General features: G+C 59.7%; 1 protein-coding gene across 4 annotated transcripts; it reads left to right on the plus strand.

The window, feature by feature from the left end:
* The first annotated feature begins 234 nt into the window (after positions 1-234).
* RARA (retinoic acid receptor alpha) lies at positions 235-22,302 on the plus strand. 4 transcript variants are annotated; one of them, XM_086687240.1, is made up of 8 exons: positions 235-412; positions 14,219-14,367; positions 15,617-15,758; positions 17,777-17,937; positions 18,182-18,358; positions 19,721-19,925; positions 20,746-20,904; positions 21,536-22,302. In XM_086687240.1, exons 1-8 carry the CDS (start codon positions 235-237, stop codon positions 21,751-21,753), a joined length of 1,389 nt encoding a protein of 462 aa, XP_086543366.1. In that variant the 3' UTR covers positions 21,754-22,302. The 4 variants fall into 4 exon arrangements, with proteins under 4 accessions (XP_086543366.1, XP_086543367.1, XP_086543369.1 ...); XM_086687241.1 differs by lacking the exon at positions 235-412 and adding an exon at positions 8,580-8,885; XM_086687243.1 differs by lacking the exon at positions 235-412 and adding an exon at positions 8,728-8,889.
* Positions 22,303-23,685: the final 1,383 nt, after the last annotated feature.

Consider the following 23,685-nt stretch of genomic DNA (forward strand, 5'->3'; position numbering starts at 1 on the left):
CCAGCTCTTGGGACCTCCCCCAACCCACGCGGCCCCCCGCTAGAGTGGGGGATCCAGGAGGCTGAGATTAGCCTGTTGGCCTTGGACAGAAGCTCCAGGACAGAAGGGGGGGGTGGGCTGACCACCCAGACCCCCTCTGGGCCCAGGCCCCATGCCCCGAGGAGGGGCAGCCTGAAGCCCGTCAGAGCCTCCTGCCAGACTGTCTGCCTACCCTTCTGACTGTGGCTGCTTGGCATGGCCAGCAACAGCAGCTCCTGCCCAACACCTGGGGGAGGGCACCTCAATGGGTACCCGGTGCCCCCCTACGCCTTCTTCTTCCCGCCAATGCTGGGTGGACTTTCTCCGCCAGGCGCCCTGACCACTCTCCAGCACCAGCTTCCAGTCAGCGGCTATAGCACACCATCCCCAGCCAGTAAGTGGGGTGGTGGGAGGCTTGGTGGGAGGGGGCTGTGGAGATCGGCAGGCCTCAGGGCTTGGCCTCCAGGCACATCTGTTCTGCGCGTCTTCTCTAGATGAGGGGGACCATCGTTGTGTGTGTGTGTGGGGGGGTGGCTCCAGGCTGGTAACAGTGGTTGTTTGATGTTGGGGGCGGCTGAGGGAGAGATGCAACCGTGCCGTTCCCCGGGGCTCCTGGCGCCCTCTCCTGTGCTGTGCTCTTGAGGGCCTTATAAATAGCTCCGAGGACTGGACACAGAGGCCGGAGGCTGGTAAACACACCTCTTGACATTTGGTGGAAATGGCAACTCTCCTGAGAGTGGCACCCCACCTCCGTCCCACCCCTCTGAGGAAAGAGCTTGAGGGCGCAGACTGCCCTGGAGGCTGACGAGCCCCCCCACCTCTCCCCTCCCTGCCAGCTCCGCCCACGGTTGCCTGGTGGCCAGGGCCAGTGTCCCAGGAGGGGGCGCCCAGCCTGGACTCTGGCTGTGCACGCATGCATGGTCTTGGCAGGGCCTGTGTTTTCTCTGTGACTCCACCCTCTGCCACGGGGGTCGCCTGTTGGCTGGACAGGGGTCTCCGTACCCTTCCCCGGCTGGCCGAGCCAGGTAGTGGGAGGTGGCAGCAGCTATGGCCAGCTGGCGGAGTCCAGGCCTCGGGCCTGCCAGGCCGCTTACAGTAACTCTGGCCCCCAGGGCCCAGCTGGGCACCAGGCCAGGGCTCGGGGAGGAGGGAGCAGGGGCCTGGCCTGGGGCGGGAGGGGTTGGAAGCAGCAGAATGGGCCATGGACGGTTGGCTGGTCGGTCAGCTGCTGACCTGGGAAACGTGTCCCACCTCTCCTGGTGGGCGGGGACTGAACACCCTGCCCCGGGCACCCACTGCCCCTCCCACAGCCCCTGGCAGGCTGCCTGGCACCACTGCCCTGTGCGCCCGGCTGGGCTGGGTCAGTGCCCCCTTCTCAGTGTGGGGGCAGCACACTCTCGCCGGAGCCAGGGAGTCTCTTTGTCCCTGGGGCAGGCCCTGGCCGGGCGCCTCGCTGCCCGCACTGGCCGTCTGCCCACCGCCACCACCGCTTCCTGGACCTCCTCCTCTGGCTCCGCCACGGCCCCTCCCTCCCAGGCCCCACCGGCTGCTGGAGCAGGGGCTCCGTGTCTGTTCCTACAGGCTCCCCCTCTTTCTGGCCTGGGACCAGAGGGCAGGCAGATACTCCCTCAGTTTCCACTGCAATGCCATTCATTCTCTACCTTCTGTTTCCTCCCTCTCTTCTGTCCTCATACGGCAGTGGCGGGTGGCACAGTGACCCGGAGTTGGGGGAACTCCGAGTTTGGCCTAGTCTTCCAGTCCATGCTAGGTGGCCAGGGAGGCCAGTCTCTGGGTTCAGGGTTGCTGGGGAATGGAATTGGGGTTGTGGGCACGTCTGTGGTTCCTTTTGTCTACAGACACTGGAATTCGTATTCTTGGCTGGAGTAACTGGAGTGTCTCCTTCCTGCCAGGGTGGGATTTTTAGGGAGGGAGACGTGGGGGGCTTGCAACCTGGTACCTGTGGATAACTTGTCCTTCCCCAGGTGATGGGAACAAAGCCCCAGACGCTGCTCAGAGTTGGAGGTGGACTGGGTTCTTGCCCATCCTGTGTCAGACGAGCAAAGAGCAAATGCTATGTCCTCTGAATGTTGCAAGCTTCTTCCCCTTTCTTAGAGGTGGGTGGGGAGGGCTTCCGGGTCCCCCACTTCCCACCCTGGTAACATTCTCCCCCCCCCCCAGGGTGGGGTGCCCACATTTTGGGCAAGTGGAGCCTTCTCTGGCTTTCCCCACCCAGGTTAGGCAATGCTCCTTTCCTGCCCCCTCCCTCTGTGAGCCTGTGGGTTTCCCTACCCTTCCCCTCTTCCTAGTAAACAACAACTTCTCTTCCTACCTAGACCCCCAGCTTCTGAGCTTCTCCCTGCCATTCTCCTACTCTGGGACCAGGGGTGTAGCCATGGGCTTCAGGGAGCCAGGCATCTCCCCTCCTTCTGTGCAGGGCTGGGTGGCCTGGTGACCCAAGCTCCTCAGCCCTGGGTAGTGAAGCATGACAGATCAAAATTCATATGTGTTAGAGATGGAGGCAGCCTCATTTCTCTGCTCTCCCTGCCATGAGGCTGGTGCCAGGGGTCAGGCAGTTCCTAGGAGAGGTAGACATTGGTGGCCCCCATTCCTGCAGAGAGCAATGGTCACCTTTTTTTGTAGGAAGCCTCAAATGGGAGGCTCTTTACTCCCATTTCCCACCAACAAAGGTGTTTGCATAGTGCCCCTCCCTTTCCCATCCCTCTTCCCATGTAATGTGGAGGCCGGACCTTGGGTGTCTTGGGTGTATCCTTCAGAGACCCAGTGGCCTGTGGAATGACAGGTCTGGGTCACTGTTGGGGAAGGGGTATTTCTCTTACTCCGGTCAGGGAGTCAGAGTAAGAGGCCCCAGAGATGGGACAGGATTCCCTCCCCACCTCCCCAGAGCCCCTGGGGCTTGATCTCTGAGGACTGGTATTTACTATGGAGGGTTGAGATTCTGTGTGCATTGTGGGGAGGGTCAGGGTTGTGTGTGTTTTAGGGGTGGGGGTGTCAAGGCTGAGTGTGTGTTGGGAAGGGGGTTAATGGCTTGTGTGTATGGGGTGAGAAGGTCAGAGCTGAGCGTGTCTTGGGAGAATCAAATCCAGAGCTGGGGAGGGGGGGCGGTCAGTCTGTATGTGTGCTGGAGGAGGCGGTGACTTAGGGCATAGAGTGTTTAAAGGAGAGGTCTGCGGATTGTGCTGTGTGTCTCGGGAGGTCAGGGTCTCTTCTTATCGCCAGTTTAGGCTGGGGGTGGTGGTGTGGGGAGTGGGGAACACCAACCTGCCCGTGTTGTTGCTCACTGTAGGAATCCGTGTGGGCTACCTGCTGTAGTGGAGCCTGAGTTCTGGCTTTGCCACTTAACTACATGTGATAACCTCTCTGAGCACGTTTCCTGGTCTGTAAAACAGGGATATTACCAGAACCTCCCTCAAAGGCTGAGATTAGGCAAGATCACCGACGTAATGTTCTCAGCTCTGCGTCTGCTTGTGGCATCCTGTCGTCTGCATCCTTGCTGTCTCCTGTGTGGTACCGTTACCACGGTGAAAAGGGGACCCAGGTCCCTTCTAGGTGGAGGAGTTGGAGAGAACTGGATGCTGACATGTGTGGAGCACGTACTATGTGCCCCAGATTATCTCTGTGGTGCTGGGAGAGGGTTATTATCCCCATTTGTATTTGAGGAACTGGTGTGGGTGGAGGTTAAGTGATTGGGTTAAGTGAGCGGTAAAGCTGACCTATTTTCCAGCATCCAGATAGGCAGCTGCAGGAGGGTATGGTGGTGGGCACTCCTGGGTTGGGGGAGCCTTTGGGGGGGAGGGGTCTGTCAGGGCCAATGATGAAACCTCCTCTCCTATGGCTGAGTCCCACTTCTGCCCAGGAACCTCCTGCTTTCCCCCAGTAGGGGGCGTCAGGGAAGGCAGCCAAGCCACACCCCCTCTTCTGTGTTTTGGATCCTGAAGGCTGGAGGCAAAGAGCCCTAAGAGGCCTGGGCCAGATCTCCATCCTGTCCTGGAAACTGTGGATACAATCTGTTCACACCCATCCCCACCCCCGAATCTGCCCGCTGCAGCCCAGGGGAGTTTGCAGAGCTCAGTAGGCAATCCTCCCGTCCCCCTCCAGACAGACATTGTAGGAACAGAGTGTAAAAGCCACAGTTGTTATTCTTATTTTGTTTCAATTTGTGGGGTGGGGGCAGGGAAGTTGGAAGCAATCAGTAGAGGAGCTAGAGATGGGAACCCCAAAAGACTGGCTCCAGACTTTTCCTTTCTGTCCACATATTCCTAGTGTGTGTGCCTGGAGACTGGGGAGACCAAGGAGGGAGTGAGCCCCTCTTCCTTTCTTCTGCCACTCCCTTCCTTTAGTCTCTTCCTCCCACCCTCCCTTCCGTCCACTCTTTCCTTGGACAATAAGAGAGACAGCCCAGGGAGAGAGGGTATTGCTAGCAGTGCCTTTCCAGAGGTCCAAAATGCAGAGTCAGCCAAAGATTGTTGGATGGGATTTTGAGTGAAAATGGGGCCCCTCACCTTTTATCTGGTAGCGGTGATAATGCATGAGCTCCCTCAGGCAGGACTCAGGGAAGGAAGCCTGTCTTCCTCTTGGGCTGGCAGGACCTGAGACATTGGGTCCACCCCATGCCAAGGGCCATGTGCCCACAGGGATGTGCCAGTGCAGGCTATGACTACCCTTTAGGGGGTAGCATCTGTAGAAAGAGGAAGTGTTTCCCTTCTCCAGATCACTTTGGGGCAGTGCCCACGTGGCCTCCTCCTCCTCCTCCTTCTCTATGGAGTCAGGCACAGCCAGTGGAGCTGGGTGTCCCAGGGTAGACTGGTTAGATCAGCCCTGGCTAGATCAGATATAGAGGCTCTCCCCTCCCCATTTTGACTTCTGGGTTACTGAGAACCTCAAGCAGCCCACAGACCAAGGCACCATGGGCAGAAATCTTAAAAAAGACTGCTCTTCCCATGCAGCCTAGGGCAGGTCACCTATCCTCTCTCTGAGTCTGTATCCTCTTCAAAGTAAGACCCTTAATGCGTTCCTGGCTGGGTGAGTTGCTATGAGGCCACAGTGACCTGCTGACTGTTGAGCCTGGGTGAGCTTCAAGTATCTTGCAAGGGCAGTGATGATGAGGTGGGTGGAGTTGGGCCCTCGTCTTGGGGGATGACCACCCTATACTGGGACCCCATGTCTGGGTCCAGGCCTCATGATTTTCTGTTTGTGATCCCCTCCAGATGGGGTTGGGGACAGGAGGGGGCCTGGAACAAGTGGGGGCTAGTTCAGTTCAGCCCATACCTGCTGAGGGCCTGCTAAACACACAGTCCTGGAGGAGCTGTGGGGGAATGTCACAGAGAAGCAGCAGAGGAGGCCTGGACCTCAGGCCTGCAGGTAGCTGTGGCTGGAGCCCTCCCTTGGCCACCAGAACCTTCCTTTTTCCCTCTTCTCCCTGTGCCTCAGGAAACTGTGTTCTTCTCTGACATGCCTCATGACCTTGCTGCTGCCCAGAACAGGTATCTCACCTGGACTTTTCCCTTTCTCCAGCTCCAGCAATCCTACCATCCTTTAAGGAACATCCTGAATCCAGAAACCCTCACATCCTCTTCCTAGAAACCTTCACAGATGTTTCCCATTCCACACTACACTCTCCCACCTTTGAAACCTGTGTGTCATTTTTTTCTCTTGTAACACTCATCCTTCTACCACGAAGTGACTTCTTCCTGCCTAGTTCCTGCCGTGAGCTGTAATCATTTGGGAGATCTTTTCCCAGTTACCAGGTCTTTGATGGCAGAGACAGTCTCAGATCCCTTAGTAGCTCACAGCAGTGAACACAGAGCCTAGCACATAACTGATGCCCAGGAGCTATCTCGTTTGGGAGGAAAGATCCCAAAGGCTGTGGAAGCAGTCTGCCCTCTTCCCCGTCACTCAACCACTGCCAAGGCTTGCATATGTGCCCCAGACCCCAGCATTCCACCTGCAGCCCAGACTTCACTTAGGTGGGACCTCACTTTGGAGCCCACAGCCACCTGTCCATCCGCCAGACCAGTAGATGTCTGTACTTCGCAGTCTTGGGAACTTTGCTGTTGCAAAGCCACACACCAGAGTGCTCTTGGCTACCCTCCCCCTGTCCTTTTATGCTGCCTGGACTGTTGTAGCAGCTACTAACCGGTCTCTCTTGCCCCCCTACAGTCCATTCTTCACACAGCTGCTAGAAAGATCTTACAACACTGTAAATCAGATCTTGGTTCTCCTCTGTTTGGGAAGCTTTCTGTGGCTTCTCCTGGCATTTAAGATAAAATCCAAAAGTCATACTGAAGCCAACAGGCCCACCTGGTCTGGCCTCCGCCCACCTCTCCAGCCTGGTCTTGTGGCTGTTTTCCTCTTGAATTTTACGCTGCCTCTACCCTAGTCCTCTGTCAGTACCTTGAATGAACTCACCAACATCTCTAACCCCAGGACCTTTGCACAGGCTCCTTCCTTTACTGGGACCGCATTCCTTCCTACTCTTTGCCTGATTAACTTACAAACTTCTACTTTCTTTAGGTCTCTGCCTTGAGGTCCTCCCTGACTCTTCAACCTAAATTAGGTACCTACAGTATTAATTCTCCTTCAAAGCATACTATAGTTGTTTCCAAATACCAATTATCTGTGTGCAATTACATTATATATATATAATGTAATTATTTGCTTAATGGCTGTTGCTCCTTAAGGTCTGCTAGAACAGACTCACCAGAGTATCTATATAGGCGGTGCTCAGAAAATACCTTTTCTTGAATCAGCCTGGCATGATGGGAATATGGGCTTTGGCAGCAGAAAGTTCAAATACCCTAGCTTTATTAGCAGTTTGAACTTGGGACAACCCACCTAGCCTTGCTGAGACCTCAGTTTCTTTATATGTAAAATAGGAATAATGCCCCCTTATCTCTTGGAGTTGCTGTGAGGATTTAATGACCAGATTAAGAACCTGACTTCTAGAAGAATGTCCTTGGGAAGCATGTCAGTTCCCATCCTTTTTTAGAATGAGGGAGTTCTGCTGCAGGGTTAGTGGGAATTAACAGGATACCCTCTCCTCTAGGGGCATCTCCCTCCTTCACGTACCTACCCAACCTAGACCTTTCTTCCACTGAAACTGGCATCCCGAGGGCTTCCGGGAGGAAGTGGTCAGCTGGAAGGCACCAGCCCCTCCTCTTATCTCTCCGGGGCTGGATTGCGCGGTGGGGGGCCAATCCTGGTTCCGCCGCTGGGAGACACCTTGGGCGGGGCTTTGCTCGCCGGAAGCACGCAGAGCGTGGGGAGGAGAGCCCCTTCTGCAAGCGTTTATGCCAAAGCAGACGCGCTGCCGCGTCGGGTTCCGGCGGGCGGCCGGAGTCACACATGATGTCACAGACAATGACACAAGCCGGGTGTCTCATCCCGACACTACGCCTGAGCTGCACAATGTCACACCCGGGACACTCGGCACACGCTGCACGTTGCATTCGTGGCGCTAACGCTTGGCCACGCGCGCCCTGGTCCCTCGCCTCCTGCGGCCACTCTCCGCGGCTCCAGGGACGCTGGCCTGGCCTGAGGGGGCCGGGGGCCGGTGGGCGAGCCCCGCGAGCGGGCTGGCAAGCGGGTGATGTCACGGGCAGCGGTGGGTGGGTCACCCGGAGGTGAGGCGCCGCCAGGCGAGTTCAGCGAGAGTTCAGCCGCATTACATTAGGCAAATGAGGCCCGGGCTGGGTGGGGGGTGTGTTAGGGGGAGGACACCGGGACCACCCCCTCCTCCCCGCCCCGTCACCTCTCCCCTTCCAGCGCCGGGTCGGGGACTGACCGAATCACTGGGAGGCCGGGAGCCGGAACTGGGATGGGGTAGACTCCCGCCCCTCTTCCGTTCCTGCCTCAGCGCCAGCCCCCACCTCTCCGCGTACCCTGCCTCCGTCCGTCCTCCGCGTACTCCTCTGTAGCCTTTCCCCATTCCGTCCCCGCTTCTCTCCTCCCCCTTCCCAGGCTCCCCCCACTCGCCCGCCACAGCCCGCCTCTCCCTGTCAATTCCCTGCGCTTCGCCCGCCGGACCCGCCGGGCAAGGGTTAAGTCAGGGGCGGTGCCTGGACGGGACGGGGCGGAGGAAAGGGGGTGGGACCGCCGGGGAGGGGGCGCGCAGGCTCCGGGCAGGGGGCAGCGGCGAGCACCTCCGAGACCGAGCGTCGGCCGGCGGCCCCGGGCCTGGCGGAGGCGGAGCCGCGCGGGGTCCCCACCCCCACCCGGAATCCTCGTCCCGGAGAAGCCCCGGGAGCCCCGGGGAGGAGGAAGTGCCCGGCGTCCCCCCGCCCCCACCCCCCGTGCCCCGCGCCGATCCCGCCCCCGGCCGGAGCACTTGGGGAGCCGCGGGACTCTGCCTAGGACAGCATGCGACTCGAGACGGGAGCCCCCTCGAGGTGGAGCCGCTGAGTTCCCGGGCCTCCGCCGGGCGTTCCCGGGGGGAGCCAAGGGACACCCCCCTCGGCCCCCGCACACAACTTCCCCGCTGTTCACCTGGGACTGGTGGAGCCGCCAGCCGACTTAGACGCAGGACTTCGGGCGACGGGCGGCCCCCGGCCCGGGTCGCCAGTCGGGGCGAGGGGGACGTGCCCCTCGCCCCCAGCTGCTCGCCGAGGATGGCGCCGCCGGCTGAGTGAGAGAGGCGGCGCGCAGGACTTCCCCGCCCGGACCTCTTGTCTTCGCGGGGAAGATGTACGAGAGTGTGGAAGTGGGGGGGCTCACCCCCACCCCCAATCCCTTCCTGGTGGTGGATTTTTATAACCAGAACCGGGCCTGTTTGCTCCCGGAGAAAGGGCTCCCCGCCCCTGGTCCCTACTCCACCCCGCTCCGGACTCCGCTTTGGAATGGCTCAAACCACTGTAGGTACCGGCCTCCCCTCTCCTATTGTAGGAGCTGGGGCTGGGGGTGGGTGGTGGAGCTTCCACTCCCACTGGGGATGCGGGCCTGGGGCGCGGTGGGGGTCTTGTCTCTACTTTCCCGTCTCTATTGCTGAAACTCGGGTGCCCTTGCTGGACAATTGGACCCTCCCAAGTAACCCCTGGGTGCTCTTTCTGTTACATTAGGGCTGAGGAACTTTAGAGGTTCCTCCCTTCGGGAAGCATTCGTTCATCTGTTCTGCTACTTCTTGCAGGGGAAGTGAAGCCCTTTGCCTCCACTTTGTATCTTCTTGCTAGGAATCCAGTAGCTTCACCGCAGAGTGGTCCTTTCTCCCACTCTGGAGGGTGGGGTAAAGGTCCTATCTGTGGGCTTATCTGCTCTAGGAGGAGGGGCCTCCTTCCCAGGTCCCACCCGTCAAAGCCTGGGGGAGAGCCCCCTCCTGTGCAACAGCTGCTGCCCCCAGCCCTTGCCCTTGTGTCATTAGAGTCCCTGTCCGGGGAGCGCTTAGTGTCTTTGGTGTTGGCAGTGGGGTGTGGCAGGAAGGGGCAACTTCACTGACACCCGTCTGCCATCCTAACCAACTCTTTACACTGGGGAGGGCACCTGTCCATATGAGGGTTGTCCTGTCCCTGGACACTTGGCTGGCATCTTTGAGGTTTCTGTCTCAGGAATGGCAGGGAGAGGCTGCTCTGGTGGAAAGAATCCCTCCCTACTAATCCAAAGCTGGTTTGTTTTCTGGGAATGAGTTTGTTTTTTGTGGGTCTGGGGCTGCTCTGGAAATGAGGGATGCATTCCCTGCCAACCCAGCTGTGTCCTTTTGTTACCCTGTTTTCGCTTAGGGATAGGAGCAGGGAACTGGGCTGACCCTAAGAGGGGTGCTGAACCCTGGAGCCCTGCAGCCAGCTCACCTTCCCGCTGTCCTCCGTCTGGGTTCGGGCTCTTCTGGAAGGGAGGGGCTCTGTGCACCCTCGAGAGCTAGCGCCTGGGGTGCACACCTGGGCGTGTTCCTACCCAGCTGTGAGGTAGTGTACCTGGGCGGGAGGGAGCCGGCGCTAGAGGGCTATTGTTACCTGGCTCGGGTTTCTTCCCTTTCCCAGCTCGGGGCTCAACTCTTCCCCGGAGCTTCTCCCACCCTCCCGACTGGCTGCCTCCCTGCTGCCTGCCTGGGAGGAGGGGTGGAGTGGGTCTCTAGGGGCCCGGCAGATTGGAGAAGGTTGAAGGGCAGCCCCCAGCCCCTTTGCTCTAGGAAGAGAGACCTGAAGTGAAGAGACACCCCACCTGTACCCCTCCCAGAGCCACCTCGCCTGCAGCTTTTCCTATTGTCCTGCCCCTTGACCTTTGCCTCTGGGGCTGAGTGGCTGGGAGGCTGCAGGCTGCCTACCCTGGGAGGGAGGGGGTGTGTGAGTGGGCCGACTTTGGCCAAAGGGGATTGGTAAGAGGTGCCACACCAAGACCCTTTTCCCCACTTTTCACAGCTGGAGGAAGGTGTTCCTCCGCAGTGGGATAATTGGGGCACGGCTGCTGTGGTCACCCCCTCCACCACCTTGGCCACCTGTGCCAGAAGACTAGGGGGAAGCTGGGATCAGAGACCTTGGGCTCCAACCCCGTCTCTTCCTTTACCCCACGGGAGCAGCTCAGCTCTCCCTGGCCCCAAACTGGTTGGGGAGGAGGAGCATGGGGTCCCAACAGGCCTTGAGTTTGGTGAGGCTCGGGATAGGGAAGTGGAGAGCTGTTTCCCACACCCTGTCGGGTTAGGTAGAGCTAGAGATCTGGGTTTCCCTGTTCCCAGGGTCCCTTTGTAGGCGTGTGTATGCGTCCTCAGTGGGGGTACCAGCGGGCTCAGCCCCAAAGCTGTGGGCTGGGAGTTGTTCTGAGGCGCAGGAAAGACCTGAAGGCTTCCGGTGGTGACTTGACCCTGCCCTACATGGGGTCACACCACTGTCTTGGGAGGAATACCTTGGTGTGTGTGGAGGTCCTATGGTGACAAGAGCCCTCCAGCCTGCTCACTGCCTCCTGCTACCTGCACGCAAGGTGGGAAGAGGGCAGCCTGGCTGTGGAAGGAGATCTTTCAATCCCGCAGGGCCCTGTGGGGACCTCGCCTCCATCCCCAGAGACCCTACTGGGGGGAGGGGCACTGGAGGACAAGGGGTACACGGGATGCGGCTCCCCATCTGTCCCCCACCAATCTCACCGCTCACGCCTCCGCCCGCTCCCAGACGTCCAAGAATGTGAAGCACGTGGATGCCCGTGGTGGGGGGAGGGGGAGAGATGCTTATCGGGGTGCTGGGCTAGGGGCCTCCTTCCGCCCTACGCCCAGAGCCACCCCACCCTCCCCCGCGGGGAGGGAGGAGGGGGCAGTACAGGGGGGCCCTGTGCCCCCTCCCCAGCCCTCCCCAGGGGCAGCGAGGGGAGCTGCGGAGGAGCGGGCGCCAGCTGGATTGGGAGGGGAGCCGCTGGCCAGGGGCCCGGCTGATTTCCTGCTGATCTCCTCCAGGAAACCAGCCCCTTGTGCGAGCCTGCGAACGGCTCTGGGGCGTGGGGAATCCGGAGCGCTGTGCCTCTGCCTCCTGGCCCCTGCCCGCCAAGGGTGGGGGAGGGGCACCTGGCAGTTCTGGCGGGAGGGGACGCCTGGCTTCCTGGGCCGGTTCCAGCCCTCCGAGGGGGCGCTCCCCCTCGGGGACTTGGAGCCGAGAAGGTGTGGTGCTCCTGCAGCCTTCTCCTTCAGGAAGAGGAGAGATTTGTGGGCTGGGGCCTCTTGGGAGGGAGGTGAGCAGGGAGGGGCCAGGCCCTGGCGGTCCTTCCCCCAAAGGTCCAGTGTGCAGACGTAAGGCTGACTCCTAACTCTTGCAGACGCCAGGAGGGTCCCAGAGTGCCGCCCCCCCACCCGCCACCCGCCAGGCCCAGCTTCTCTAGGCTGTTGGCCAGAGGCCAGGAGGTGGAGACTGGGCCAGGGCTCTGGGTTCAAAGGGCATGGTGCAAAACCTCCAAAGTGTTACCTGGGTGACAGGTGGGGATGTGCAGGGGGTGGGGGTGCAGAGCATGCTAGAGCCTCAGAGGCAGCCAGCCACAGTGGGGTGGGCTGCAGGGAGGCCTCACCCAGCCCAGACTGTAGCTCCCACCAAGGCTCACCTCTCCCATCCTGCCAAAAAAACGATTTTAAAAAGCACATGCTTTTAAGTTCTGTAAACACCCTCTGGACTTTGCCTTAGCTCCAAATTTCTATGGGCCTTTGCCCCTTTAGTCAGTCCCTGGCCTTAGAGCTGTCTGTCCCTCATCACGGTATCCTGTGTGTCTCCCTATGCCCTCCCTTCCCTCTGCCCCACTCTGTACCCCAAAGCTCCATCTGTCCTTTCTTCTCCTCCTGTCTGGCCCATTTTAGAGGTGGGGCTTTGGGGAGGTGGGCCAGGGCAAAGGGTGGATGCGGAGGGGAGGGGAGGTTGGTGCCTTCATCCTCTGCTTATTGGAAAGCAAGCTGGGATTCTAGGCCATGGTCCCCCCACACACACCCCCTTGTCCTTGACACCCCCTCCCCCCCCACAACCAGTCTGGATTGTCTATTGTTACTCCTTTTACGTCTTGGAAAAAGTTAGCACAACAAAGAGCTTCTTTGTCACTCACCCCTCTGCCTCCTGGCCTCACCCAGGCCCCCCAACCCCACCCCCCCCCCCCCCAGCAGCTGTTCTCAGGCCTCTCGCCTGTCTGATTTGCTTGTCTGGCCTCTGAGAGGGTGAGGTGGGGGGAAAACCAGGCCAGGGCAGCTCAGTGTTGGGGTGAGAAGCAGAGAGCCAGGGGAGGTCAGTGAACAGGCTGTGGATTGGTGGGGGTATGGGCATCCACTATTCCTTTGCTGCAGGCTGGTCTCTGGGCAGGGACGGGGCACGGGACCATGGCAGTGGTGGTCAACCAGGCTGACCAGGGAAGTGGTGCCCAGGCCCTGCAAAGAGCCAGGAAAGCCCTGCCAAGGTTGGTGGCCTGGTTCCCTGTCATCAGCCACCTGGCAGTCCCTGGTGTGTCTGCAGGTAAGGTGGGGGCGGTGGTCGTACGCAGCCAGCCCCCAGTGTCCGGCTACTGCTTTTCTCTGTGTCTGGACTTTGGGGTCATGTGATTCATGGCCATAAGGTGCTTGGGTCAGGAGCTGCCCTGAGCTCCTTTGAATTCCAGAACCTTGCATGCTGGAGTTTGGGAGGAGACTAGGTAGGATTCTGGGGTGTGGGAGGAGGCCGGGATCTACCTGCTCAGGGAGGCATCCTTGCCCCTCCTTGGCCCTGGACAAGTAGATGTGGCAAAGGCCTCTGGGGGATGCCGGGTGGCACCTTGGGAATCTGGGATTGCCTCGGGTCACAGTTCTCATCCAGCATGATACACCCCCAGCTGCCCAGGCTTTGGGCACAGACAGCCCCCACCTAACCCAGCTCTGTTCTGCCTGGGGTGATGGGCAGGGGGCCAGGCACTGGGGAGGATTTGGTAGTGGTGCCCCTGTTGGCTGGGTCACCCCCCCCCCCCCCCCCCCCCCCCCGGCTGCCCTCTTGGGGCTGAATAACCGGAGAGGAGGAGGGTAGTAACCCGGACATAGTATTGAGGGCAGACAGACAGAGCATTGATAAGAACAGATCCCCTTTTGTCATGCTGCTTCCCCCCTAGATAGGGGGCACCTAGAGCAGTGGGCTTCCGGGGTCCAGAGGGAGTCTTCTCCCTGCCTCCGGGGGTCCCCCTGCTTATCTCAGGGGAATCCCCACCTGCTCTGCTCCAACATTGGCAAATCTTCTTTCCACACCCTGCCTTGGGTCCCCGGCCAGGGGATTGTTTAGGTGGAGGAGGGGCTGTGGCTGCTGGCTGAGGGGTGGAGAGGGGGGAACGGAAGCAGAGGGGGTGGGGGAGTGGCCGCTTTGAATATCCTGTTGACCCCAGTTTCCTCTGCCCCCAGCTTGTGTCCTCTTCCTTCCCTCCTCATCAGGCCTTAACTCCTTCCTAACTTGGGGGAGATGGGGCCAGGGCTTGAGAGCCAGGCTGACTCCTGTCCCCAACCCCCAAGTGTGGCTATGTCTACATACAAATCTGATGGTTTATCCTCTGATCTTTCTGGTTTTGAAAGGCGGGGTGCTGGGGGAGTAGGCAGGAGTGATGGGGTGCTGGAAGCTTCATTGGCAACCTCATTCTCCACGTCTGCCTGTGAAGTCCCAGTTTTCCTGAGACTGTCCCTGCCTTAGAGTGAGAGCCCAGGGAGCAGTGGTGAGGGCTGGGAGAGGCAGGGTGGGTACGGTATTAGGGATGGTGACCTGGGTCTCTAACTGCTCCTCCCCTCTTCTCTCTCTAGCCATTGAGACCCAGAGCAGCAGTTCCGAAGAGATAGTGCCCAGTCCTCCCTCGCCACCCCCCCTCCCCCGCATCTACAAGCCTTGCTTTGTCTGTCAAGACAAATCCTCAGGCTACCACTATGGGGTCAGCGCCTGTGAGGGCTGCAAGGTGAGTTGAGGGGGTCACTGGGAAGGACAGTCCTGATTAGATAAATGGGATGTCCCCACTGCCTCGTCCTGGAGTATGCTGGGGGTGGGGGGCTGGGGGTGGGGGATGTCTCTGAAACTGCTGCCCTTGCTTCCTTCTGTGCAGAAGGTGGCAGATCCTTGGAGGAGAGGGAGACTGCATTAGAACCTTCCTGTAGATGATCAGGAACCCCCAAACCAGAGGTCCCCCCTCTGCCTGAGCCCCTCTCCTTGTCTCCATCCTCTAGCTGCCAGGGTGTGCACTCCCTTTGCTGCCACCCAGGTTGCCATAGTGAGCTGGCTGCCAACTGGGTCTTGGCTGGAAACCCAGGAGGCCTGCCCCCAGTGGCCCTGCCTGAACCTCACCATGGCAGCCTGGCGGGAGGCAGGTAAGAGCAGGCGCCCTGCCTTGGGTGCCCAGGCTGTGGGCTCCCCGGGGTCTGACTGGATTTCCCCGTGCCCACGGTAGGCTCCAGAGTGCAGATGAGGCTGCCACCTTCCCAGCAGCTGTGGGTGTGGCTTCTTCCCCTCTCCCTTGTGCCTGAGCCTCTGTATTGGTTCCTTCCCCAGAGATTGGGGCTCAGAAGCTGCACGGCTTGAGGCTGCCCCTCGGCGTGGAGTGGCTATCCCCAGGGGCGGGGCGAAGACAAGGGCAAAGCACAAGGCTTCGGATGTGTGTGTCCGCCTGTCCTGTCTGGTTGTTCCTAGTTTGTCCCTGGGTGCTTGTCTCTGGTCAGCCTGTGTGTGCAGCCTCTGACCAGCCCAGGTCTGCCTGTGACCATGGACATCTGCCTGGTCGGTGACCATGTGTCTCGCTGCCTTACTCCCGATCACGTGTGCATCTCCACCTCTCTGGCTAGCCTGCGTATGTCCCTCTATGGCCTCTTTCTCCTGTGCTCTGAGCCTGGGGCTGTGGATTCCAGAGCTCTGCTTCTCTCCCATCTAGTTCTCTCTGCCCCTTTTCTTGACTCACTAGCAGCCCTGAGATCCTTCTCCCTGGGAGGGAGAAAGCCAGGCATGTGGGTATGGGTTGTGGGAAGACCGCTGCCCACCTGCAGCATTAAGGCGGGCACTGGGATTCTTCTGGGGGTGTCTTTGTGGGACTATTTTCTTCACCTCGTCGGGCTTAGGGCAGCAGCGGCATGGCTCTCCACCCTCCAGGCCGAGGCTGCAGGCCCGCCACGCTCCCACCGTGGGTGCGGCTGACCTGACTCCTTTTCCTCCATACCCAGGGCTTCTTCCGACGCAGCATCCAGAAGAACATGGTGTACACGTGTCACCGGGACAAGAACTGCATCATCAACAAGGTGACCCGGAACCGTTGCCAGTACTGCCGGCTGCAGAAGTGCTTTGAAGTGGGCATGTCCAAGGAGTGTGAGTGCCACAGTGCCAGGAGCCGGCTCTGCATTAGGCAGGGCCCGACGTGCTCCTAAAAGGCCATGGGAGTCGGGGCGGGTGGATAATGTGTGTGTGGACCAGAGCGCGTGTGCCCGTGGTGCAGTGTGTGGGCTCATGGTTGAGGACGGTTTGTATACAGCTGCAAGGACCTGTCCGTCTGTCTGCACCTCTAGCCCGCTGTGTGTCTGTGTGTGGGCAGCCATTCCGTTTGCATGCAATTGGCTGTGTGTGCTCGCACACGCGTGCATGTGTGTCTGCTTCCAGGCCCCGCTGCGCTTTGGGGCGGGGCTCAGGCACACCTGAGGCCCTCTGGATTGTGCACCTTAGGGGAGGGCTTGCACAGAGGGGTGCTGGCTGGTATTTGTGTGTTGTTGGGGGTGTGTGTGGCTGGCACAGGGATTTAAAAGCCATTGTCTGGTGAAGCCTGGGACCTAGAGTTGGAAGAGAGAACTGGGACTTCTCAGGTCCCAGAGGAATGGGGGTTTCCAGTTTGGGCTCAGCTGAGGCCTGATGGAGGGAGGGAAGGAGGGAGGGCTGGACAGGGAGACCCTCTTGTGTTGAATCATGGGTGTTGCCGTGGTGACCGGTGATTGATGATGTCAGAGATAAATGACGCTGACAGACGCCTCCTTGTCTGCGTGGCCGTTGCCATGGAGCCAGAGCCTTGGGGGATGGGGTGGGGGAGGGGGGCTGCGGGACCCCCTAGCCCTTTGTGGGGAGGGCAGTGGAAGAGGGAAGTGGGGAGGGAATGTGGGGGGGGACACAAGGAGCCCCAGAGAGGAGCAGAGGGGCCCTGCAGCAGCCTGCCACCTCCTGCCTTGGGAGGCAAGGGACGCGTGGTCTGGCACCCAGGAAGCGGTGGCTTTACGCTGTAGAGTGGGTGACAGCCCGGGACCCTTCCCTTCAGGGCCCAGCGCCGCCACCTCCCACTGCTTCTGCCGCCTTCCACTCCCAGAGCTTTTCAGCGTAGAAGGACCAGGGTGGGGACCCCCTCTCCCTCCCATCACCAACTCCCCCTTTCCCTCCCTCCTTCTCCTCTCCGGCTGCTCTGTGCCCCGGAGCTGAGCAGCTGCCATTTCAATAGAATTAAAGCTTCCGAATGATAAACGTCTTGTCACAGCTGCAATTTTCTCTTCCCAAATTATCCCCCCCCACTCTCCCTCTCCCTCTTCCCTCCTCTCCCTTGCACTTTATTGAATTTGCAGAATCGACATGAGTGATCTCCAAATTATGCCAGCTCCCCCCACCCCCACCCGCTGCCCCCTCCCTGGGCCCCCAACCCCCACCCCCCTCTCTTCCTCCAGCGTCAGCAGCCGCGCCACCACTGGCCCTGTGAGTGATTGTGTGTCTGGGATAATCGGCTGGTAACGACCCCATCGCTTCTTTAAAGCCGAGTGGTGTGTGCGGCTCAGCGCCCCTGGTGATTTGTCAGCTCCCCCCGGCTAATGGGCCGAGAGATTCTCCCGCCGGGCCCCCACTTTCAGGCTGGGGAGCTGCTCAGAGCCAGTCCCTGGGACCCCCAGGGAGACTGCTGGCAGGGGGGCTGGGGGCCGTGGAGGCAGGAACCAGTCCTTCCTGGAAGCAGAGGGAGTAGGGGGTGGGGGAGGCAGAGCACGGAGCTGGGACTCTCTGCACACTTGCTTTCAGCCCTGGACACCTGCACACTTGGAGTGTGGGCTGGTGTGGCTGTGTAGGAGTACAGGGGACACAGGCTGGCCAAGGGGTGTGTGCGCTGTGGTCACGTGCTGGGGCAGGACTTGGCGTGTGGGTCAGGTGGGTGTGGAGGGGTGGGCCGTGTGCTGACACCTTACCTGCCTGTGCACTCGTATGTGCGCATTCACACGTGCACTCCCGTGAGTGCGCTCCTGTGCGCCTGCGCCGGGCCTGGCTGGGTGACTTCCTTGGCAGCCAGTGGTTCTGTCTGGTGGGAGGAGCTCAGGCAGGAATGGGCCACTACCCTCACCTGCTGTAACCCCGGCCTCTGCCCTCCACAGCTGTGAGGAACGACAGAAACAAGAAGAAGAAGGAGGCGCCCAAGCCTGAGTGCTCGGAGAGCTACACGCTGACGCCCGAGGTTGGGGAGCTCATCGAGAAGGTGCGCAAAGCGCACCAGGAGACCTTCCCCGCCCTCTGCCAGCTGGGCAAATACACTACGGTATGGTTTCCCCCGGCCTGGCAGGGTGGGGTGCACCCAGTGCCATGGGGCCCATCTTGCCCCTCCTCACCCCTGCCTGGGCCTCCATGTCCTCCCTTCCCCTCTTCTCCTTCCTCCCGCTGCCTCCTGATTCCGGGGCTCTCAGGAAGTGAAGTGGGTGGAGGGCAGGCCTGTGGGGGCAGTGGAGCCAGGCTGAGAAGGGGTACATGAGGAGAAGGCCCTCACTGTCCCCCGTCCCTCCCAGAACAACAGCTCAGAGCAACGTGTCTCTCTGGACATTGACCTCTGGGACAAGTTCAGTGAACTCTCCACCAAGTGCATCATTAAGACTGTGGAGTTCGCCAAGCAACTGCCCGGCTTTACCACCCTCACCATTGCCGACCAGATCACCCTCCTCAAGGCTGCCTGCCTGGACATCCTGGTGAGGGTCTGCACCCTGCCCACCCGGGCACTGCCCCCGAGTCCTTGGAGAAGGTCCTGCCACTCAAATAACCACCCTCCCAAACACACATCTGGAATCCATCTATCCAAATGCCCACCACCCGGTGTCCACCCTTCCTTTCCCCCATGTGTCCACCTGTCCACTTAGCCACTCAGCATCTGGATGTGCCATGCTTCACCGATTCACCTAGACACGCATCCATCCACGCGTACCTGATCTTTCCACTGAACCTTTCACCCCACCACCCATCTGCCCATGTCTTCAGTCTAATAAAGTTTCACGTAGGACCCTGTGTGGCCAGGCCTTGAGCTGGGTTTCAGGAACAGAGGTGAACACAACACCAGCCCCTCTCTTGAGAACCTTCTGTGGGTGGAGGCAGCAGATATGTAAACAGAGGTTATAAAACCATGCCGAGTGCTGGCTGGAGATGGGGGAGGGCTGTCCCTTCCCTTTTGGGAGAGAGAGTCAGGGCTGCTGGGCCCCAGGGAAGGCGTCCAGAGGAGGGGGCATCTTGGGGTTGTGTAGAAGGGGCATGTGAGAGGGCCCTAACTTAGGAGCAGGGTATGAAAGGCCCAAGAGAGTGTGAGACCAGCTGGGTTCAGGAGACTACAGGGCATTTGGTGGGGCAGAGGGTGACTAGGCTGGAGGCAGGATGTGTGTGATGGGGACTGTCAAAGCCAAGGCTGAAAGAATTCTCCTCCTTGTCATCCCTGATGGGCTCTGCTCACCTGTCCCCTCTTGGCCACTTCCAGGGTAGGGGAACCTGGGAGGTGACAAGGCTTACAGCTTCCTGGTGGGGGTGGGGCAGGAGGAGCAGATTATGGCATCTCTGGGTAGTCTCCTGTCCCCGTGCCCCAGATTTAAGAGTTTCAAATCTGGATCGGGGTTTGGAATGGTTGGAGCTGATACACATTTATGGAATTCTGTTGTGTACCCAGTCCCAGGATCTGTAGACATAAACCTGCTATGGTCCTTGCCTCCTGAAAATTCTAGTTTCCCTCTAAATTCTCTTGTGGATGGAGATCAGCTGATCTAGATCTGCACTGTCTGTTACAGTAGCTGCTTGCTGTGTGTGGCTCTTTAAATTTAATTAAAATTAAACTTCGTTCAGTTCTTTAGTCTCACTAACCACATTTCAAGTGCCCAATGGCTACATTGTAGCTGGTGGCTACTACTTGCACAGTGCAGACCTAGGCCATTTCCATCATTGCAGAAGATTCTAGAAGGTTCTGTCCGACAGACAGGTTTGCCACCTGCCAGGTGGTCCTGTGGGGGATGCTGGTACTGGAAGTGCTGGAAGGATGGGTCAAGTCCCTGAACCTGTGCATCCTCTGTACCCAGATCCTGCGGATCTGCACGCGGTACACGCCCGAGCAGGACACAATGACCTTCTCAGATGGGCTGACCCTGAACCGGACCCAGATGCACAATGCTGGCTTCGGCCCCCTCACGGATCTGGTCTTCGCATTTGCCAACCAGCTGCTGCCCCTGGAGATGGATGATGCTGAGACTGGTCTTCTCAGTGCCATCTGTCTTATCTGTGGAGGTGGGCAGGGGGCCTGGGACTGCGGGGGTCAGGCCCAGGGTGGGTGGTGGGGCAGCCCCCGGAGTCTCTTCCCAGGGAGAAGCCTAGGGCCAGATCAGAAAGGGACCTTGGCCTCTGTCAGGCCCCTCTCAAAGGGGCAGACTGAGAACCCAGAGGGGCAGGATTTGGTCTGCGGTCACACAAGCAAGGGAGTGGCAGTGGAGACCTGAACTCTGGTTCTCACTCTTAGGGGGCTTAAGAGTGAAGGCTTGAAGGTCAGACCACCCAGGTTCAAATCCTGGCCAGCTTGTGACCTTGAGCAGTTGCTGAATTTCACTGAGCCCCCGTTTCTTTAAAATGGGGCAGTAATGGTCTCCACCTCATAAAGTTGATGGGGGGATTAAGAGAGTAATAAATAAGGCGCAGTGTGACTACAGTAAGGCCCAGTAAATGTTGGCTGGTGTTATTATTTTATTGTTAAGAGTTTTGACATACTGTGCTGGTGTCCACAATGATGGGTGGGAGTGAGACCTACCTGGGCATCCTCCCTCTGCCTGAGGACGGCACCGCCCGTGTTCAGGGGACACATCCCTATAAATTGGGCTGTCAGAGGGGGCCCTGGACAAGCCCCACCTCAGTTCTTCTCGCATTTAAGAGCCTCTTGGAGCCTTTCTCACAGCCGCACAGGCTCCAGCCACTGCCCTTGTAGGGGAAGGTCCCAGGAGCAGAGACGCTTAGCCTGTGGCCTGGACAAGCGCGCCCTCCCGTGGCCAAGGCTGGGAGCGCGGCTGTGTTCCTTGCTTCTCCGGGGCAGCTGCTCAGGGGGCATCTGCTTCCTCAGACCGGCAGGACCTGGAGCAGCCAGACAGGGTGGACATGCTTCAGGAGCCGCTGCTGGAGGCGCTGAAGGTCTATGTGCGGAAACGGAGGCCCAGCCGCCCCCACATGTTCCCCAAGATGCTGATGAAGATCACGGACCTGCGAAGCATCAGTGCTAAGGGTGAGGCTCCCGCACCTGGAAGGATGCCTTGTGTGTCTGCCAGGGCTGGACCCCGACACCTGGCCCATGCCCAGAGTCCGGCCCCCCACGTGTGAGCCAACACGCCACGTCTTTGTGCCCAGGACGATGCCCCACTCCACTCACCTGGACTTCACCGTGCCCAGGTGACCTGCCTGTGAGCTCTAAGGTGGCAGCGTCACCTCTGCGTGGTGGTTGAGGGCATGGCTCTGCCTCCAGACCCTGTGGGTGTGTGTTCTTGAGCAGGTCACTTAACAGCTCTGAGCCTCAGTTTCCCTGGGGATAATTAATGATGGTGTTTACAGAGTTGTTTTGAGGTGTCAGTAGGAGAATTCATAACACACAGCACCTAGGAAGGGGCCCAGTGTCCACCCCAGGCAGTCTGACCCTGGAGCCTGAGTTTGGAAACACTGCTGCCCCTAGACCTGGGGGCTTGGGAGAGCTGGCTTATGTCAAAGAGCTGAGCCCTGAGTTCGGTCCACACTGGATGCTGATACTGGTAGTACCAGTCCTCCCACCCCTGCACCCTCCCTCCTGGAGCTTTGTGGGGCTGGGGGCCGGGGGCCGGGGGCCAGGGGCCAGGGTGCTGACCTCTGCTCCTCCTTTCCTGCAGGGGCTGAGCGGGTGATCACGCTGAAGATGGAGATCCCGGGCTCCATGCCACCTCTCATCCAGGAAATGCTAGAGAACTCCGAGGGCCTGGACACTCTGAGCGGACAGCCAGGGAGCGGGGGGCGGGATGGGGGCGGCCTGGCCCCCGCCCCCGGTAGCTGTAGCCCCAGCCTCAGCCCCAGCTCAAACAGAAGCAGCCCGGCCGCCCACTCCCCGTGACCGCCCGTGCCCCGTGGACACAGCCCTCACCCCACGCCCTGGCTTTTCTCTGCCTTTCTACCAACCATGCGACCCCCACCAGCCCTGCCCCCCACCTGTCCTCCCTTTCCTGGGGGACAGGAGGGAGGAGGCGGCGACTCTTCAGATGGAGGCCCAGGTGCAGATGGACTGCCTGCTCCTGCAGCCTGGGCTGATGTCAGGGGCAAGGTCATGAACTGAGTGAGGACCCCTGGTCCTGGGCCTCAGGATGGAGCCTGGGGGCCTGGTGTTCATCAAGACAGCCCTCTGCCCCCCTTGCCACATCTTCATCACCAGCAAACGCCAGGACCTGGCTCCCCCATACTCAGAACCCGCAAGCCATTGCCCCCCGGTCGGGAACCCCCCCCCCTGCCTAGGTTGGTGACAGAGGGGGTGGGCCAGGGGTGGGGGGTTCCCCCTGTACATACCCTGCCATACCAACCCCCAGGTATTAATTCTCGCTGGTTTTGTTTTTATTTTAATTTTTTTTTGGTTTTGATTTTTTTAATAAGAATTTTCATTTTAAGCACATTTATACTGAAGGAATCTGTGCTGTGTATTGGGGGGAGCTGGATCCAGAGCTGGAGGGGGGTGGGTCCTGGGAGAGGGGAGCGGCTCAGAAGGGGCTCCCACTCTCTCTCCATGTCCCTGCACCCCCTAGCCCTCCTCCCCAGCCATTTTCTCCTCAGTTTTCTCTTTAAAACTGTGAAGTACTAACTTTCCAAGATCTGCCCTCCCCTTCTCCCTCTGCCTAACCACTGGGCGTGGACCGTTTCCGGCAGCCCCTAGAAGGAGGGGGCTCACCAGGAGAGACAGGGCAGGGGCAAAGCAGTGGGGGGGGGGGTCCTCAGAACATCCACGTGTGTGTGTCTCCACCCTGTGGCCTTGGCAGAGCTGCCTCCCCATCAGGGCTCACATCATCGAAGCCCTCCAGCCCCCACTGCGAAGGGGCTGGCCGAGGGGTTCAAGCTGCCCCGTCCCCCAGCCTCACAGCCACCAGCACTGCCCACAGGGCCCCCAGACACACACACGTGTACACACACACACACACACACACACACAGCGGATGGGCGGACAGACACACTTGGCCCGAGTTCCTCCATTTCCCTGGCCTGCCCCACCCTCACCCATACCCGTGCCCCCTCCTTGCCCCGCAGGACGGGCCTACAGGGGGTCCCCTCCCCTCACCCCCTGCACCCCCCGGCTGGGGGAGCTGGCTCTGCCCTGCCCTCCTTGCCCCGGGGTTGGGGTCTCATCCCCCCAGAGCCCGCTGGTGCACCTGTTACTGTTGGACTTTCCACTGAGATCTACTGGATAAAGAATAAAGTTATATTTATTCTACACATGCCTCAGAGTCTCACTGCCTCGCTGCCTTCTCTTGGTGTGTGGGCAGGGACTGGGGATGGGGGCCAGGTATGAGCACCAGAGGGCAAGCTGCCTTCGGAGCCTGCCTTGCTGTGCTGGGGTCTTTGGTGGAGCAAGATAGGCCTGCCCTTGGGAGGCCCTCTGTCTAGGGGTCCACACAGCCCGTGTCAGGGAGCTCCAGTCTGAAGGTGGGGAGGGCAGAGGAGAAACGGTTCCCACCTGCAGGGAGTCCCCAGTTTGAGGGAGGAAGCCAGCCCCAGTTCTCTGGCAATCTCAGTCTGAAGGAGGAAGCCAGCTCCTGCCTGCAGAGTCCTGAGCCCCTGGAAGCCAGAGGTTGGGTCTGAGGGTCTCTAAGTGGCAGAGGAGCTCTAATTTGCACTTGACCTTCAGAGGTGGCAGTTGGCATGGGCACTTGGGTCAGGAGCTCCTGGCAAGCTAACAAGAACATAGATTCGGATGGAAGATTAGAAAACTAGTCCATCCATCCCTGTGCTTCCGAGAAGGACTGTCCTGCCTTCCCCTGCCTACCCCTAAAGTCACTCTGTAGGC

Source organism: Puma concolor, chromosome E1 (genome assembly GCF_028749965.1).
Source record: "Puma concolor isolate L17-30 chromosome E1, mPumCon1.1.hap2, whole genome shotgun sequence".
Lineage (NCBI taxonomy): Eukaryota > Metazoa > Chordata > Mammalia > Carnivora > Felidae > Puma > Puma concolor.

What these genes read in the sequence shown, in the direction of transcription:
- RARA (XM_086687240.1), top strand. Translation starts at nt 235, where the DNA reads ATGGCCAGCAACAGCAGCTCCTGCCCAACACCTGGGGGAGGGCACCTC. An exon ending in GCGCCTGTGAGGGCTGCAAG is followed by an intron (nt 14,368 to 15,616) that starts GTGAGTTGAGGG and finishes CTCCATACCCAG; the next exon opens with GGCTTCTTCCGACGCAGCAT. An exon ending in GCGAAGCATCAGTGCTAAGG is followed by an intron (nt 20,905 to 21,535) that starts GTGAGGCTCCCG and finishes CCTTTCCTGCAG; the next exon opens with GGGCTGAGCGGGTGATCACG.